At 34.8% G+C, this 17,135-nt stretch overlaps 1 protein-coding gene across 1 annotated transcript in view; it reads left to right on the top strand.

Moving 5' to 3' along the window:
- The window catches only part of Mhcl (Myosin heavy chain-like), a 253,705-nt gene that overhangs the window by 50,039 nt on the left and 186,531 nt on the right, over positions 1–17,135 (top strand). The window contains exons 3-4 of the mRNA XM_068767408.1: positions 6,551–7,777; positions 9,544–9,678. Of these exons, the coding sequence (XP_068623509.1) occupies positions 6,551–7,777; positions 9,544–9,678 (1,362 nt within the window). The remainder of the gene's footprint in view (positions 1–6,550; positions 7,778–9,543; positions 9,679–17,135) is intronic.

The raw sequence follows: 17,135 nt of genomic DNA, 5'->3' as shown, positions 1-17,135 counted from the left end.
AGCAACTGCGCGACTTATCAACAATCTCAAGCAAAAGATTATTTTCATCGCACAACATAACCTTCACTAACAGTCTACGAGAAATATTAATTAGAATAATTAAATTACTCTTCATGTCTTGCTAGGGCTGGACTTAAAGTATCAATGGAAAATATAATTTTTTACTCACACATACGCACGAAAGTCCTTGCATTGCATTATATTAAAGAAATGTCGGAAGAGTTGGTCCATTTTGTAGGACGTCACGGTCAGTGGCTGGATCCGAACGGTGTTGTATTTCTTATTTGACCTGCCGGGAAACTCTAGATCATGGTCTCACGTGTATAAAGGCATACTGGGAAAATGTGTAAATTCGCATAACGCATAAACTAGTCTAGTTGAAATCTTTCGAATGAAAATTATTGTATAATATTTGCCTAATGAAATAAATAAGTAGTAGTTACTTTTTTAAGGATAAAATGGCGAGCCCGTTATTAATTCGATGTTGAGTGATATGCTCCATATCCTACAACGTGGCAACCCCCCTTGTTATATCAATTTATTACCTAATACCGGAGGTATTTTTGAGAGTTAATCATTAAGGCGATGCTAATGTGTATCAGTGAAGGTAGGCGATAAGCCATTGTGAATAAGTCCACCTTTTATCAATATTTTTTACACATTTTTTTATCTTCTTCAGCTGCCAAAGGTATCAGTCCTAAAATTTTTAAGATTCTTTCATTATTTCAATAAATACTTACGCTTTTATTTACACACCTTTACATATATCCATTATTTGCAGAGTATACACTTCGAAAAAAGAATACAATTTTCTTACTATACAAATAAACCAAGAATTTTAAAAATTGATGTATCAAAAAACATAAATTTTCTCAATTTTTCTGTTTTGGACTTACTGTATTTATTGGCTTCTGATCGGCTCATATATGGTTTAATGGTACAAAACTCTGCTTGGAACCACACGTTAGATTTTGCTCGTCGTGTTGTACAATAATCTTTATTGCATGCAGTTCATCTGACTTTAATTGATTTCCGTTCACACATACTTTGAAGAAAAAAATAAGTGAACCGCCTTCCTTTTTATGACGGCAGATAAAGTACGGCAAACTGGCTGTTGCGTGGCGCACGTGATCGACTTTGTAATTGATTAAACCCTTGATGATCCTCGCGTGATTTTATCGCATTGTTTTATTGGTTGTTAGCGTTAACTTCCCCTCCTGTGCACATCAAACTAATGATATCGAAAGACGCAAAAAACATATGGTACATACGTTAAGTTCGAATTTTATTACAATTTTTTTGTTAATAAATTGTTAGTGTAAATTAGCTTTTAGTTTAGTAACAGAAAGTAAAACAAAGTTATAATAACATGAGAAAGTACAATCATCGATCTTATCATTTTAGGCAATTTCTCACAGACAACCATGGTGTAGAAATAAGAAGGACAAGTAGCGGGTAGTCAACGAGTACAATGTATGAGATAGTTTAGTATATGTATATCTTTAATATCATGTAATGTACTCAAACATTCAAATACAGTGACTATTTACTGATCATCATTATTTTATTTTGTTATGACAAAAAATCCTAATGTAGATACAAAGCAAAAATCTTTAAAGCTTGAACACCTATTTCTAAGCACTTTTGTTTATTCTTTCTATTGGAACGCGACAGACTAACAACTTCTGGCAGTACAATGTCTGCAAGGACAGATAGTATACAATAAATAATTTAAATGTTTTAATCCGAATTTTGAAGACGTGACAAAAAAATGTACATTGTTATTTTTGAAACCATTAATATTTGAATAGGGTGTACGTATGGTACGTTAATTGAAAATAAATGATAAAATAAATAAATGAACTAAATATAAAAAATAGTAAACATGTCTTGAATATTAAAATATATATTCAATACGTTTTCGTGTTCAATTAATCGTTGAACTCTGAATTTACCATCTGATTTATTTTAAAGTAGATAAATATGCAGGAAAGGATTTAAATAAATAATAGTAAGACAAAGTCTGAAAGTATTTTTGTGTAATTAAAATACCGCAAGTGCGCTGTTGACTTGTTTACCAATATGAAATGTCCAAGTGCCACTAACGATTGGGCGTCCGAGACTTTCGTTAAGTCTTATGAACCGTTACACTGCAATACCTAACAGTGTACAGTGTCTTATTTTTTTAAAGAACAGGTTTAAAATTAATTTGGTTGACAATTTAAGTATCGTTTACCTGTCCGAAATATTGTTTAAATATTCATGTAAAACTTACGGAAGTATAAGAACCGAAAACATTTCTAGTTTTTGATTAATAAGTAAAACACTTTTGTATCGAATCAATTACGGTACAAAAATGGACAAGTAAGATGAACTTATTTGCACAACCAAGTACTAGTATAAGATCGTAATAGGCTTTTGTTAGTTAATTAATTAGAAATTTATTAAAGCCTTCTCCATATTGTTATGTCGTTACTGGAGATATTTTAATCGCCATGCTTTGCAAGCGAGATGGGGACCGCAGTGTGGTATTATGGTACGCTAGAGATGCTGTTGCCCATCTATTGGAAACTTGTTTGTGAGCAGTGGGAATTATTTATAGTACATACACAAATTGTGAATTACATAAAATTATACCCCGCGATCTACGATCCTATGTGTTAGTCCTCTGCCGCCGAGCTACTGTTGACCATATTGTTACCCATATTGTATAACCTAACCTAAGACTTAAACATAACATTTGTTTAAGTCTTTAAAATTACTAATATCTGTTTTCTTAGCTTGTTAGTTTTTAAATATTGAATTAAAATCGAGCTAACTTTGACTGGAGCATTGCATCAAGTCGTCAACTTAAGACTCAAAATAAATAATTTCAAAGTTATTTCACCACTGTTTACGTATTGCAGTAAATTGTTATCCCATTAAAAAAGTTAATTTTTCTATCGCAAAATTAGATTTTTATGTCGTAGTTATTAAGTTGACGTAACTTTATTATTATAATTACAATTATAGATGTTTCGCTTATTATTATTGACCAATTAATAATTGATCATTGCCTACATAATACATTATACATACGATATCCTGTTTGTTGTTCTGACACAGTTTATTAAGCTGACATTTGGTTTTCCGCCTTTACGACTTCACCCACATCCAATGGAAGATAACGATATAGGTAAACATTGTTTATTTTATTGTTTACCTTTTCAAGACGGTTTTATACATATACGAGTTGACCCGACGAACTTCATTCTGCCTAACGATCAATAAATGAGTAGTAGATTTAGGATTTTCAAATTTACATAAAAATATCTAAACGTTCTTGAGTTTTATATTTATATATCGATTTTGTGCCATCATTGATCCATAAAGTTTCTAAGCCCCAAGGCTTACAATTTCGGTCATTTATCTTCGTCATGTTATCATTCAGCCGAAAGACATCCATTCCGTGACATAGGCCACTCCGAAATTTCCAATAGGACTGGCAGGAAGCAGTTTACATTCAGTGTCTTCCAACGATCTTAACAAGGACGTCTGTCCACCTTGTTGTCCATTGTAAAACATTACTCACCCCCCAATAATTATTTTCGGGGAAAAATATATTAAAATAATTTTCAAGTTATTTTTTTCTGAGAAAGTAGGGACGTCTTTACATCTATTCTTATTATTAACTCATTAGGGTAACCCGCGCATGACGTAGGAGATGTAAGTCATGTTAACCCTGATGAACAAATCACGGATGACTCCAAGCGATTCGTTCTTAAAATTAATTTATATAGGATCTTCTTCACCACATATTTGTTTCGTTAGTCAGCATGGGTTCAAGTTATGTCAGTGAGCCGGTGACTCAACATTTAAAGAAAGAGCTATTCATAGCTATAGAGGCTTTTTAATTATAAACGTATATACAAATATATATTATAAATGTATTTTTATGATATATAACAGCGGTTATGAAGCAATGCTTACTTCAATTCTAGCGTATCATTCTATCTGTAGATTGTCCACAACTGAACTAAGGCCTCCTCCAAATTTTACTATAGGACCTATAGAAAGCGGCCTGAATCCAACGCCTGCCGATGTCTTTAAAAAAAGTTGTGTTTATACCTTGGGGTCAGAGGACCTACGGTGCGCTTGCCGATCCACGGTCTCCACTTTTGAACTTTAAGGCATCGGTGGCAATCTGTTCTGCGCGCAGTTGTTAGGTCACAAAGGTCTGTCTATTGTTACTTTAACTCGCTCATCTGCTACGACATTCAATAAATCCTCTTATTCCTGATTCGATCTCGTAGAGATATCGCGGCACGTTGGGCGACATTGAGCTTTATTGTTATTAAAATTACGTCAAAAAGATTGTTCCTGATCGTCATATTAAGATAGCATTATACAGTACTATCGCTTCTAATTATATATTGCATCCGAAAGCGTCATTCAGGCCGTACGGTCACGCATCTAATCGATTGTTGTTTATATTATTGTCCATTAGTGTTTGTAAATAGGTGTACAATGAGTTGGAGATAATTGTGAAGGCGAGACCAATTAGCGTTAGCTAGCTGAGCGGCCCGGAACTGGGCCACGCCGCTTCAGCTGTGTTATTAGTGCTCGTGGGATGGATACTTGGAAAAAAGACTCTACTAGGGCCGTGCGAGCGATCGGAATAGCTTTCAACGCTTTGGTATTTTTTTTTTGGATTTTTTATTATCTCTTTACTGTTAGTATTTGTTTGATTAGCCGCAGTGTCCGGTGTAATAAATTTTATTTGGTAATTAGTATTGTTATACATGTACAGTTGACGAGGGTCATTTTTGAATGAATTAGCGCGGTGCTGTGTTGTATTGACATTTTTTATCGAAAATCGAAATTTTATCTTATAGTTTATAATTACGCTTCCACGAAAGTGCTATAATGTGAATAATATAGTTTATGGTTTGTAGATATATTCATACCTAATAGAGCTCATTTACCAAAGTCGCAAATTTTACTGCAATATATAATTTTTTTGGTTTTAAAATTTTATATAGTTTTATCGTAATAACAGAAATAACATTTAAAAAATATGGATAATAATAATTATAATTGGTCATTATTACTATTATTTATTCTGTCAGTGAATTTACTTAGAAATTAAGGCATGCGTGTATGTAATTTTAACTTCTTGATGTATAATAAAAATCTAGAAGTTAGGTATAATTATAATAGAAAACTACGATTGTAGTTTCTATGATTTGAACAGAACGAATTTTAAGTGACTTTCATAGTTTGAAATAGAAATTGAACCATAAAAATGCAATTCTCAAACAAAATAAATAGATTTCGAATAAATGAGACGATGGTAAAAGTCTCATTTAAAATCTATTTACGTTTTCATAAAAAACCTCAGTGTGCCCGCGGAGCTAGATCTCAAATTGTATCTTATTTGAAATCGTTTATTTAGCATCTGGCTACGGCTACGAAGTATGGGAACCAACTGTACCTAGTCGTTCCCCTTTCACTGCCAACTTTTGTTACTTAATTACCAGAGCGTAAACATTGCGGTGAATGAAGAATTATCTTTCATTCAGCGTATTATACATCGTTCCGATTAATTCTCGACACTTTTCTTAGAAATTGTACGATCAACAGTCGCAGGCAAATTAATGCAACTTTCTATAAATTCGATCTTGTGAAGTTTGACAAATGCCCGATTGTTTTAGTTCCTTTTTGTACTTCTTCAGCTAAATTTATTTTTGATAATATAACCTCAAAATAATAACGTTTTTATAATGTTGATAAAAATATAAATAGCTGAATTGTAATCACTCAGACACAAATCTAAGCCTTAACACGTGAAATAAAAAAATAATCTTAAAAATAACACGAGTATTAAATGAGGTTCAGTAGTTAAAGTGTATACATTACTTTATTTATGATTTTCATTAAACTTCACTACAGTTGTGAGCGGAAATGTCTTAATAATGATATTTGCAGTCGTAACTACAAAAGGGAATTCTTTCTGCTATGAGCAAAGCTGTTAAAGAAACGGAATGAGAATAAGCACGTTAACGGCACAAAAACCTTGGTGTTACTCAACGGGCGGGATCGAATCTGAAACCTGTTTTAAATAATTTGTGCCTACACTTTCGTTGGCGTCAGCGGATTCTTCGCTGTGGCACGCTTGCGTGGAATGCGGTTTTTGCAATTGCAGGAACATGAGTCTCATCGCACGTTTTCATTACGGTTATGTCGTTTTGTTTTCAATATGAAAATGAAAGTTGAAATAAAGCCGTTACAATCAAAATCAACTTTTAGAATCTGAAATGACTTCTCAGAGAACTTCAGAGGTCTGTCAAGTTACCTTATATCAGATATTTATCATGTGTTTACTGAAGCGATCATTTATAACTAGATAAATAATTGCTTACAAATCGTGATCGGCACCGCAGTTGCTATTGGCCACTATCGTACAATTACCGAGCAGTTTAGATAAAATAGACTGGATGCTCACTCAACCGTGACCTCAAAATTATACTATAAGTACAAATTCGTTTCAACATTACGTTTTTGTTTACAGGTTCGACGATCACTGAAATTACGAGGCAGGCGCAAGGAGAAGGAAAAATTGCCCTCCGGCATCACGGCTGATTACACGGCCTCGCTTTTCGCCCACCTCGAGCAAGATTCAAATTACTCCAGTTTCCCGATTATATCTACGTCGGGATCTAATTCCAATCTGAGCGATGAAAATAACCATCTCTCTCCCGGATACCCTACCCCGCCTAATAATTGGAACAAAAAAGAAGGTGTTCTACAATCGGATAGTTCAGAGACGTCCTTGAATTCTTTAAATAATCCGAATAATGCTAACAACAGCCCGCGACAAGCGCAAAATCTACCTCCAATACCACCGCGCCCACCGAAGAGAGGAATACTTAAAGGACCTCGCCTTAGTAACACTAGTTCCAATTCCCAAGAAAACAGCGTCCATAACACCGACACTGTCGACTACATTAATGGTCAAGATTCCAATGTTGTGGCCCGAAACACTCAACAAAATGAAGTTATTTCCTATGGGATCCCGCCGTCCAAGAGCACCTCGTCCAGCGATGATATGCAACAATTACAAAATTTCACCAAAAAAGTAATACATAGCCCAGTTGAAACTCAATTTAAAAACTACAAAAATAACGCAAACCCTTCTATAACTACTCAAGATGTTGACGAGGTACCAAAGACGAACGGTAATAACTACCTCGGGGTGACATCGACGTCGCCGAGCGCCGATTCTTTAACCGATACGACTACGAATTCATCATTTGCTACCCCGCCATTTTCAACATCGCCTGTAGGCGAATCGCAGGGCTTCCACAGGTGGTCTCGGACGAGTACGTTTGACGATGTCTACTTGCCACTCCCCGCGCTAAAACCCTTACAACTGCCCAAGCCAAGAACACTGACGATCCAAAGGCAAAAGGCACCTCGGAACGATTTCGGTTTTAGCCTTCGCCGCGCAATGGTGCAAGAGAGAGTTTTTATTGGTGACCTTAAAGAATTGACCGGTCACGAGGAAAACGGGTTAGCCAACGGTGATAGTAAATGTAACGGTAATATTATCATGATATCCAAATTGACGCATAAAGCTGTGATCCTGGCCGAGCCGGGTTCTTACCCTGGAGCGAGTGAGACCGGTCTACTTCCGGGCGACAGGCTTATTGAAGTTAATGGAGTTAATGTGGAAGGGAAAAGTAGGGAAGAAGTAATTGATTTAATAAAAGGGAGCCAAGATTCGGTGACAATTAAGGTGAGTTATCAAATTTGAACTTGCTTTAATTATAATGTAATAACTATATTAAAGGAATATATTTATTATGCACGAGTAGTTTTTTGTAATTATTTTACTGTAACTGTTTATGCCTTTTTTTATTTATTTTCTGAAATTTATCATAAAACATTTAATTTTGAAATTCCTTTCTGGGCATATGGGAAGAATATCATTAAATCTGCTTATAATCAATAGATAAATAAGATGTAATTTAGAATTTTATTTTGTTCAGAATTCTAGCTGCAGCATATAAAATTAATTACACATTATTATTATTACTAATTTATTTGTTTTTCGTTAACGATTAATTTTTACTGGCCGATCTAGATGTAGGATTAGAGAAGAAATAAAGATGTAAATACTATGAAAGTTTTCGTGTCGTAGTATCTATTTGTTCTTTATGTTATAATTGTAATATTTCTTTGTTAATCATGCATTAAATCTGATACTTTTATGTGTGAGCTTCAAAGAATCTATTCGTTCCCTTGAACATTGAAAAACGTGTCCTCCAGGACTGTCATACGTTAATGACGACACATCAAAAGCAACAAATGCATCCACTTAATTTAATGCGTGGTTTAGCGCTGCAAACTAGATGAGTTGCTATATTTATAGATGCCCGTGCACACTGGACTGAAAATGCGATCGAAATGCGATCATGGCTTTTTTTTCATTTTTTGTCAGGCAACTGTCTTTGCATACTTGCCCTCGAGGAGGATGAGAAATGAGGAATTACATCTACTAAAAATAATACGATGTAATACTTTCTTCGTTGTTAAACAACAAAGCCACGTGTAACATTTTTGAGTCAAGTCTTTAAACCTAACGAGGTTAAAGAGGCTAGCTACGAAACCTTTATACTTATAAGCTTGGGGCTTTTAAAGGGCGAGTTGATGTTACAACCATAATGGCAGAAGGATGCTTCACGGCCACTACATATGTGAATTAGATCGCTAGGGGTAAGGATAACAATTTATCGTAATATCTAAATTACTCTCCCTCTCTGCGACTTCATCTTTGTTGCAAAAGGAAGCATAGAAAAATTATGAAGTAGTGGACCTTTGTAGGTTTTTTCAAGCAAGCTCTGCGCCCAGGATTACTCACGTAGGTTTCTGTTGCCTTTGACTAGGTGGTCAGAGCCAGAGCGTTGTGTATCTTTATTTATTCCCCTGCATACGATATAGTTCTTTTTAGAATGTTATGTTTTTTAAAACAGAATAGCACCGCATTGTTATGGGCGAGACGTACCACTTACCATCAAGTGAACGACCTACTTTCAACCTATCTTATCGCGTAGTGAAAAATAATGTATTAAGGCTATTTAGCTTTAATTAACTGCCTTTTAGTTCGAGTCTGTTAATTTTTTACGTTATTCATACAATAACACTAACAGTGGATCTATGTCCAGTCACTCTTTGGAACTTCCGTCTAAGCGACTTTAACGCTTCGTGGTGGTGTAATTGCACGTTGCAATTAATGATATAAAGAGCTAAGTTTCCAAAGGGCTCCTTCGAGTGTAGTTACGACGAAGACATTTAAGCACCAGCGACACCAGCGCGAACAGAATTAATTCGCCCAAAAACAATAATTGGTTGTCTATTTTGTAGAGTTTACGTTTTACTTTACTATTTATTCTGCGTTTCTAAAAAATTGTGTGAGCAAGCATTGTACTTAGAGGGGTAAATTTTAACAGTATCTCTAATCGTGTTCAGTGATTAACTATGACTAACGATTCTAAAAACCAGGTGCAACCGATCGCGGAACTCAGCGAGCTGTCTCGGCGCCGCGCGGCTGACGGCGTCGTCGTGGAGCTGTCGGACAGTAACGTGAGGGGGGGTACTCTCAGTCGCTCGGGCAGTCGCAGGTTTAATACAACACAGGTATGTTAACATCTCAAAAATGCTATTTAAGTCTTTAACAAATGCTATTACCCATTTAGCGTTTATAGCGTTTATATTATAGCAACGAGTTTGAGCGCAAAAATCGGTTTGCCTTAACATTAGTACAGGTTAAAGGGATATATTTAGATTTTCAGCATGGCCAGTAAAATAAATGTTCCACTGGATTTGGACAAAGTGAAGTTCGGCTTTCAAGCTTGTGGTCACTTAGGTCGACTATACACAGATGACCTAAACCAAGGACCCCCAAGATCAGACCCTTGTTTGGGCTGCCATTAGATATACGTTTAGCAAACCGATACCGATGCCGATACCCGAGACGGCGAAGAGCTGCGATAATCGGGTTAAGAAAAATGCTAGAGGTTTTAACAATAGCTATATAGTATAGATATAGTTCAATAGCTTTGGCTTACATCATCATCATATAAATTCACCGAGTTAGGATGCAATTAGAAATAACGTACGTATGCAATAGTTATTTTATAGCTGATAGCTATCTTTTTCGTAGCTTGCTTGTACACGTTGTCATAATCGATTTGTTGCTATATGACTAAGTGTTCAATTAATAACATAACTTTAATTATATATGTGACTTTTCATATAAATATTATTTCTGTAATGAAAATATTTTGATAGAAGATATAATAACAGTCTTGGAATACTTACGGATTGTTATTATTTAGTAAAAGTGTTTATTTTTGCCAATCGTGTTATGGCGGGCGCTTTAATGTGTTTTACTTGTTGATATACTTTACCAATTTTAAAGCCAATATTTTGAAGATATGGTGCGCTGTTATACATTTTAAAACATCGCGAAGACTTTAATGGTAAATAATGCTTGTCTTTTAATATAATTTGGCTACTTTCTCTTGATCCTTATTGGGTCGTGAGATTATCGATGTCGGAAAGTGATCAAATAAATATTAGATACAAAAAAATATTTGACAAATAATTTCTACTATAACTATTACGTAATTTTTGCGCAAAACTGTACAGAACACGATTTACTTATTTCTTTAGTAGACGTATAGGGAAATGTAGAATATGGTTCTAATTTATTTGAAAATTGGATGGCGTCCAAAATATAAAATTTTCCGAATAAGTAACCTGAAGTGAAAGATTTTTGGCAGGCAACCTTCGGATTTTTATGTACTCTGCCAATTTTTAATAACATCATAAAATTTCTACTTTTCTTATTATATCTGTTGCCAGAAATCACGTTTGCTATTCTTGTAAAAATCTTACGTTGTTCTTAATTTTGAAGTTGTAAAAATGAAGTTAAAATTATGACAACGATTTATTTAGGAAATAATTTTAGGTAACTACTTTTTGTACAAAAAATGTGGAGGTTATATTATATATAAAGAACTCAATGTAAAGCTTTGTATTGTATGTATGGTATACCTTATTAAATTAAGAATTTCAGAAATAAGAAATAACGTTAAAAAGACAAGCCGTTCAAAATTCAGATTGCTACATAATAAAATGAATTATTATTCACATCAGTCCTTGCTGACTTTTTACTGCCAAAAGTAATTGCCCTGTCGTATTCCAAAAGAAAACAAATTGATGTGACATTTCTTACTGATCGTAGGTAAAAGGTTTAAAGTATTTTCCTGACGAATGTACTGTATCTTCACATCTCTAAGGCTTTCACACTTATAACTAATCACCCTGTATATTCAGGTGATGTCTTATCTCTTAACGACGTAAGAAATCAAAGAGACGGTATACTGGTTTTCATTACAGCGCTAAAACTGTTTATAATCTGTTAAAACTGGAAATTCGAAATCTGGTACAAGAGAATTATACCATTGTTAATATTACCGTTAACGGCAGTCATTAAAACTGGCAGAAAATTTACAAATAATCGGTTTTAACGTTTCACCAAATGGAATTAAATGTTTTAAGTGTCTGTACGAGAAACAGCTAGTATGAAATTCCGCCCCCAGATTAATAAGAGAAAAAATTCCAACAACCTTTCGACCACAGTCACCCTGGAAAGGTGGAACATCAGGCTCGGTGGCGGCAGCGAGGGACGCCACGTGACGAGGTGGGCGTGGCTCGTTCTTTTTAGCGTCAAAACGGGCAATATATTACTAAATGCCTTAAAAGTAAACAACACTAGGATAGCACGGCTTCTCACGATTCATTAGTCAAAATAATTAAGAAAACAAGCACCTGATTAGTATTTATCTTGATTCGAAACGTTCGTAGCGACGCTACAGGTACATGGTGACTGCCCACCAATCCAAAACGACGGTTATATATAATAAATTAATTGAACTGTGAAATATTTTCCTACTCACCAAACATTGGGTAAAGGATTGAAGTGACGGTCTAATTACTTGAATTAAAAGCTTTTTTAAAGATCGTTGTCTTTATTTTGCTTATTTCACAATTATTTGTAATAAGTTGAAATGAAATTTCATGAAATAATATTACGTTACATTAAACATATTTTAATATCTTCAAAAGTATTGTTATATTTTAATTATTTTAGAGGCGCCTTCGTAGTGTGTGAGATTGCTATGTTTATTTAATATTTGGTTGTAAAATTATTTCAGCTGCAGTACCTGTACTGCTGAACGTAGGCATTATTTATGGGTTTTTAATGGGATCGGTTGGAAGTGTCTTGCATTCAGCGTTTTGTATATATTCGACGGAAAATTAGAAATCATGTATATAAGGTACATGTTTCCTAATAATTTGCCGAATCCATTTATATGACAATCTTTTATATCTACATGCTATAAGTGACCACTCTGACAAATTACAATCAAGTGTCTGTTAGATCAGATTATGAAAATGGACATAATATCGACTATGAATATCGATATCGGTGTTGTAACACGGTATCGTGCAACTTTTAAACGGTCCGATTGTTACCGCCTATTGCGATATTGTATCATTACTTAATCGAGTTAAATCGATTATATTATCATGTGACTTGTATAGGCATTTTTTTCGCGCGTTTCGTGACTTAAATGGAATTGGAACGTTCCATTTCCAAATTGTCTATTTCGTTTTGTCGCTTATTGCGGAGATGATTTTATTTTACAACTGGGAAAATCAATCTAAAACAAATTGTGATATATTGATCCTTGCAACGCGGAACAATTACGATCCCCGATGCGGTGCGCCCCGGGCAGTGTGAGTCATGCTTGTGGGGAAGATTAATTGACTGATCTCGATTGATGAAGTGTGAGTTAATCATAATTGAATGAACATGTCTTTATACTTATCAATCTAAAAGAGACATTTTAGATTTTACGTTTTTCCTCTTATCTCCCACGTATTTACACTAAGCTTTTACCATAGCTATACTAAAATAGTCTACCTTCTTCAGTATTATCGTTCGAATGATGGGGAAACCTTCAATGGATTCAAAATAACTTCGCGTTGGTTTAATCAAAAAAATCAATAGATTTAGGTTAAAAGATAACAATTTTTATTATTTATCCTAAATATAACATTTTGAACGCATACCCGTTGACAAACAGTTCAATATTTTTTCTGTTTGTTTACGTTGTTCTCGAACATATATGCGGTTTAATTTGCTAATTTCCACTATCAAATTATTTTAGTGTTATAGATAGAGTTTAAACAATGTTTTGTTTGATATTTAACATCGCGTTAGTTTACTGATGGCATAAATAGATAGTGGTAACTCTAATGTTGTTTGCGATAAAATAGCTTAACCTGGAGACTGTCTAGCAGCTCGTTTCAGATGCCAAACAATGGCGCGTAAGTAGTACAGCGTTCCGGTTTGAAGGGCTTCGTAACTGGTACAGCTATTTGACTACCGAGACGACTTACGTCTTAAGGTGCCGGATAAGTTTGTAGTTGGACAATATTGTTTGCCTGTTTATATTTACAGGTTCACCGGACAGGTCCAAGCGCTGAAGTAACTTAACATAGATTTCATTGCAATTGTTAAGGCGAGGAGTTCCTTCAGTGGCTACGTTCGGGAAATATCTTCTCGTTCAATATTTTTCAGTAATTTAAGGCGAAGGTCTATGATAAATGTATGTTGTCAATGCTGACTTACGGCAGTGAAACGTTGTCTTTCACTTTGAGACGTATCGGAAAGCTCACATTCCTTCTAAGAGGAGGCTATGCTCGAGATTTCTTTACGAGATCTAATCGTGAATGAGGAGATCCATAAATGAACGAAAGTATATATACCGATATAACCTTAGTCTGAAGTGACAGTGGGCAGGGAACATTGCTTGTGAAACCGATGGTCGTTAAGGCCGAAAGGTTCTCGAGTGGCGACCACAAGCCGGTAGACGCGACGTGGGCAGGCCCCCACTAGGTGGACTAACGACATAGTTAAGGTTGTGGGCAACGCAAGACTGGTCTTCGTGATGATCTTTAGAGGAGGCCTCTGCGTAAAGGGCGTCCATCGGCTGCAAAGGAAAGGAAGAATCGATATAATCTAACGGATGTGCAAGTTGAAATAGGCAGATCACATACGAGGTCTTAATGTTCTGGAGCTGAGACCACGAACTAGGAACGTGGACAGGTGATATAGTTGAGGTCGTCGGAAAAAAACAGCAATAAGGCCGCTACCAATCGGACCTGTTGGAAATCTTTGGGAAATGATGATATTGTTGTTCCTTTAGGACCTTTGATTTAAGTCGCTACTATAATGTTTAAGGGCACACATAATGAGGACAGTTATACTATTATTAAATATTTTATTTACTTCATTCTCGAGTTATCATATCATTTATATATTCCTACTTGATTCTAACTTTTTGGTATGACCAATATGAAGGGACTCTTATTTGTCCAAACAATTATATTGGTTTGCATTTAAAGAGTTTAATTGATTTATTGCTATTGGTGAGGTTTACAGCAACTTTTTTTATTTCATTTAAATAACTAATAGGTGGTACTGTAATTTGATACTGGTTAATGTATTTTTTTAATAGTAGGTCGCTCAAGAATGTCATAGTACATTTTTAAATATAGCTAAGCTTCATTTGCTCGCGAAAACGTAATAAAACCGGAACAGTACTCTGAACTCATAACAAGCTATTAATAAAGGAAACTCCGTACAATAGTTTTCCTAAGAATCTTAGCATAGGTTCTTAACAAAAAAGCCTCTTAGCTATTATTCCGTCGCAAGGACCTCGTTAGCTTTGACTTACACTACAGCAAACTAGGCTCCGTACAAACCTGCCTCTTGATAGGGTTGAGCTTTTAAGTACACAACGTTATTGTGAGCCGAGCGTGTATCCGTGTAGTAACCACTCGATAATTCCACAAGGCGACTTAGACCGAAGCTATGATTTCTTTAAGGGCGATAATAGTTTGGCAAAATTTTTGTTTTACTGGTTGATGGTAGGCATATTACAGGCACCCTTTTACTGGGCCTTTGATGTGGTATAGAGCATACTGCCTTAGCTCAAATGCCTTGTTTCATGTAACAATACGGAAAAGACTCCGTACTATGTTTAGATATGAGTTTTGTGTTACATTTCTTTTACAGGAGATAGCTTAGATGGTCGCAGTAAACGATGACGCCAAGTTTGTGACTGAAAATTGCGATATCGCAATAAGAAAGGGAATTTTAGGTTAGTAAAATTTCTTAACTAATGACAGATATTTTGTCACATTAACAATGTATATACCGTCTTACTAAAGATTTTATATTTTAGAAACTAGGTTGCATTTCCTTTTGTTTTAGAGGGATTGAAAAAATAAAAGTAATTTTGTGGATAGCTTTGAACCCCTACATTTGGAAGGAAGTCAAGGATTAATGGTATAACTACATAATATAACACACTCTGTGATAGATAGGACGCGTCAATTTAAATAAGAGCAAAAATGTTGGAGAAATTGTATGTCGTAAATAGGCAGCTTGTTTATATTTCTCAATGATATAATACTTTATGTATTTTATTTTTATACAAACGTTTCGGACTGTAACGTGGTTTTCAATTTTACTTTGAAATTTCAAGCGAACTCAAATATGCTGTGTAAGAAAATACGAAGATCGCTCGCACCCCGTCGAAGGTAGAGGGTAAGGCTACAGGTAGGGCGGCGAGCCGTGATACCCTGTCTAGACGATGCACCCTCCTGTAAATAAACTTACCCCTCATAACCTTCGGATAGGTCGTTAAACTATATCAAAATATTTATAAAATTTTCTTATAAAAAGTATTTACTGTACTTACTTATTCTGGAGAAAACACATTTACGTTCAGATAACTAAACAATATGGCGCCCGTAAAAATCTGCAGGTGGCATGGTTTACGTGTACATGCTTTGAAGTATTGTAATAAGTTTTTTAGTGTCTCCTTTTTAATTTTTCGGTGCAGAAGCAAGCAATGTTGTATAACTTATACTAAGTTTGTGCTTGAAGAGTACGCAAGGAAGTAATTTGAATATTTACTCGGGGATTCCGTATTCGATAAAGCTTTAAATGCAGTAAAGTTTGACAAAGCTAAACATAACGGAATGCGAATGTAAAGGCAGCGTATAAAATTCGTAATGAATGATTTTATTCTACTCAATATTATTGAGGTTATCATTGCTATGATTTATAATGATTTCGGTTTAAGCTCACCATAATCTGATGATACGTTTTAATATCTATATCTACGGCGGTTTCAAACAAAATACTCCATTTACACAGAGAGTTTATGTAATATTTTACCGTGGTGGAATTCAATCGCCCTTCTCAAAGGAAGCCGAAATTACGAGACCCATAAATAATACATAAGATATTCTTTCTTATGATGTTGAGGCGCTGAGATCTGGTCGATAAAATAATTTACTTGTCAATGGTTCAATTGATAACGTTCAATAATTCGTCATCTTTAAAATTAAATACTTTTCATTCAATAGTCATAAATCTTTTTTAAGTTTGTATTTCAAAAACAGATTTTAATGCCACAGTATATTGCTTATCGTCACGCGTACTTTGTATATTTTTAATGAAGTTTTGATTTAAAAAAATAAAAACCATATCGCTGTAAATGTTGGTATATATTTTATAAAGTATTTTCAATAAGGTAGTGGAACATTGTAGTCACAAATAAACACGGTTGTACTCGAATTAAACAAAAAAGAGTAAAATGTAAGACACGGAAGCAATGAAACTTGAGTTAGATGCTTTACCCTACAAACTATATTAAATTCGTTAAGAACCCGAGTTGAGGTCAAGTGTAATAACCATTAACGCCCGCAACTCGATTGACATTGATAGTTTCATACGATTTATTCAAACAGATCGGGCCTCTGACTTTCGTGATTCATTACCTTGCCAATCTTAAAGAACGGCGTGAACGTTGTATTAAACAACTTTTATTAGTTTTTCTTTCATGATATTAAACTGGTTGAAAGGTGACGAACGTCTCAGTGTTCATTGTTATTTCTAATAACTTTCTATCACACGTAATGACTTCTTAGATAAAACTCATATC

Source organism: Battus philenor, unplaced genomic scaffold (genome assembly GCF_028537555.1).
Source record: "Battus philenor isolate CCGP_79_NKW_IND1 unplaced genomic scaffold, ilBatPhil1.0.hap1 SCAF_23, whole genome shotgun sequence".
Taxonomy (NCBI): Eukaryota; Metazoa; Arthropoda; class Insecta; order Lepidoptera; family Papilionidae; genus Battus; species Battus philenor.
Note: the sequence above shows the minus strand (reverse complement) of the source record. Positions and strands in the feature narration are given on the sequence as shown.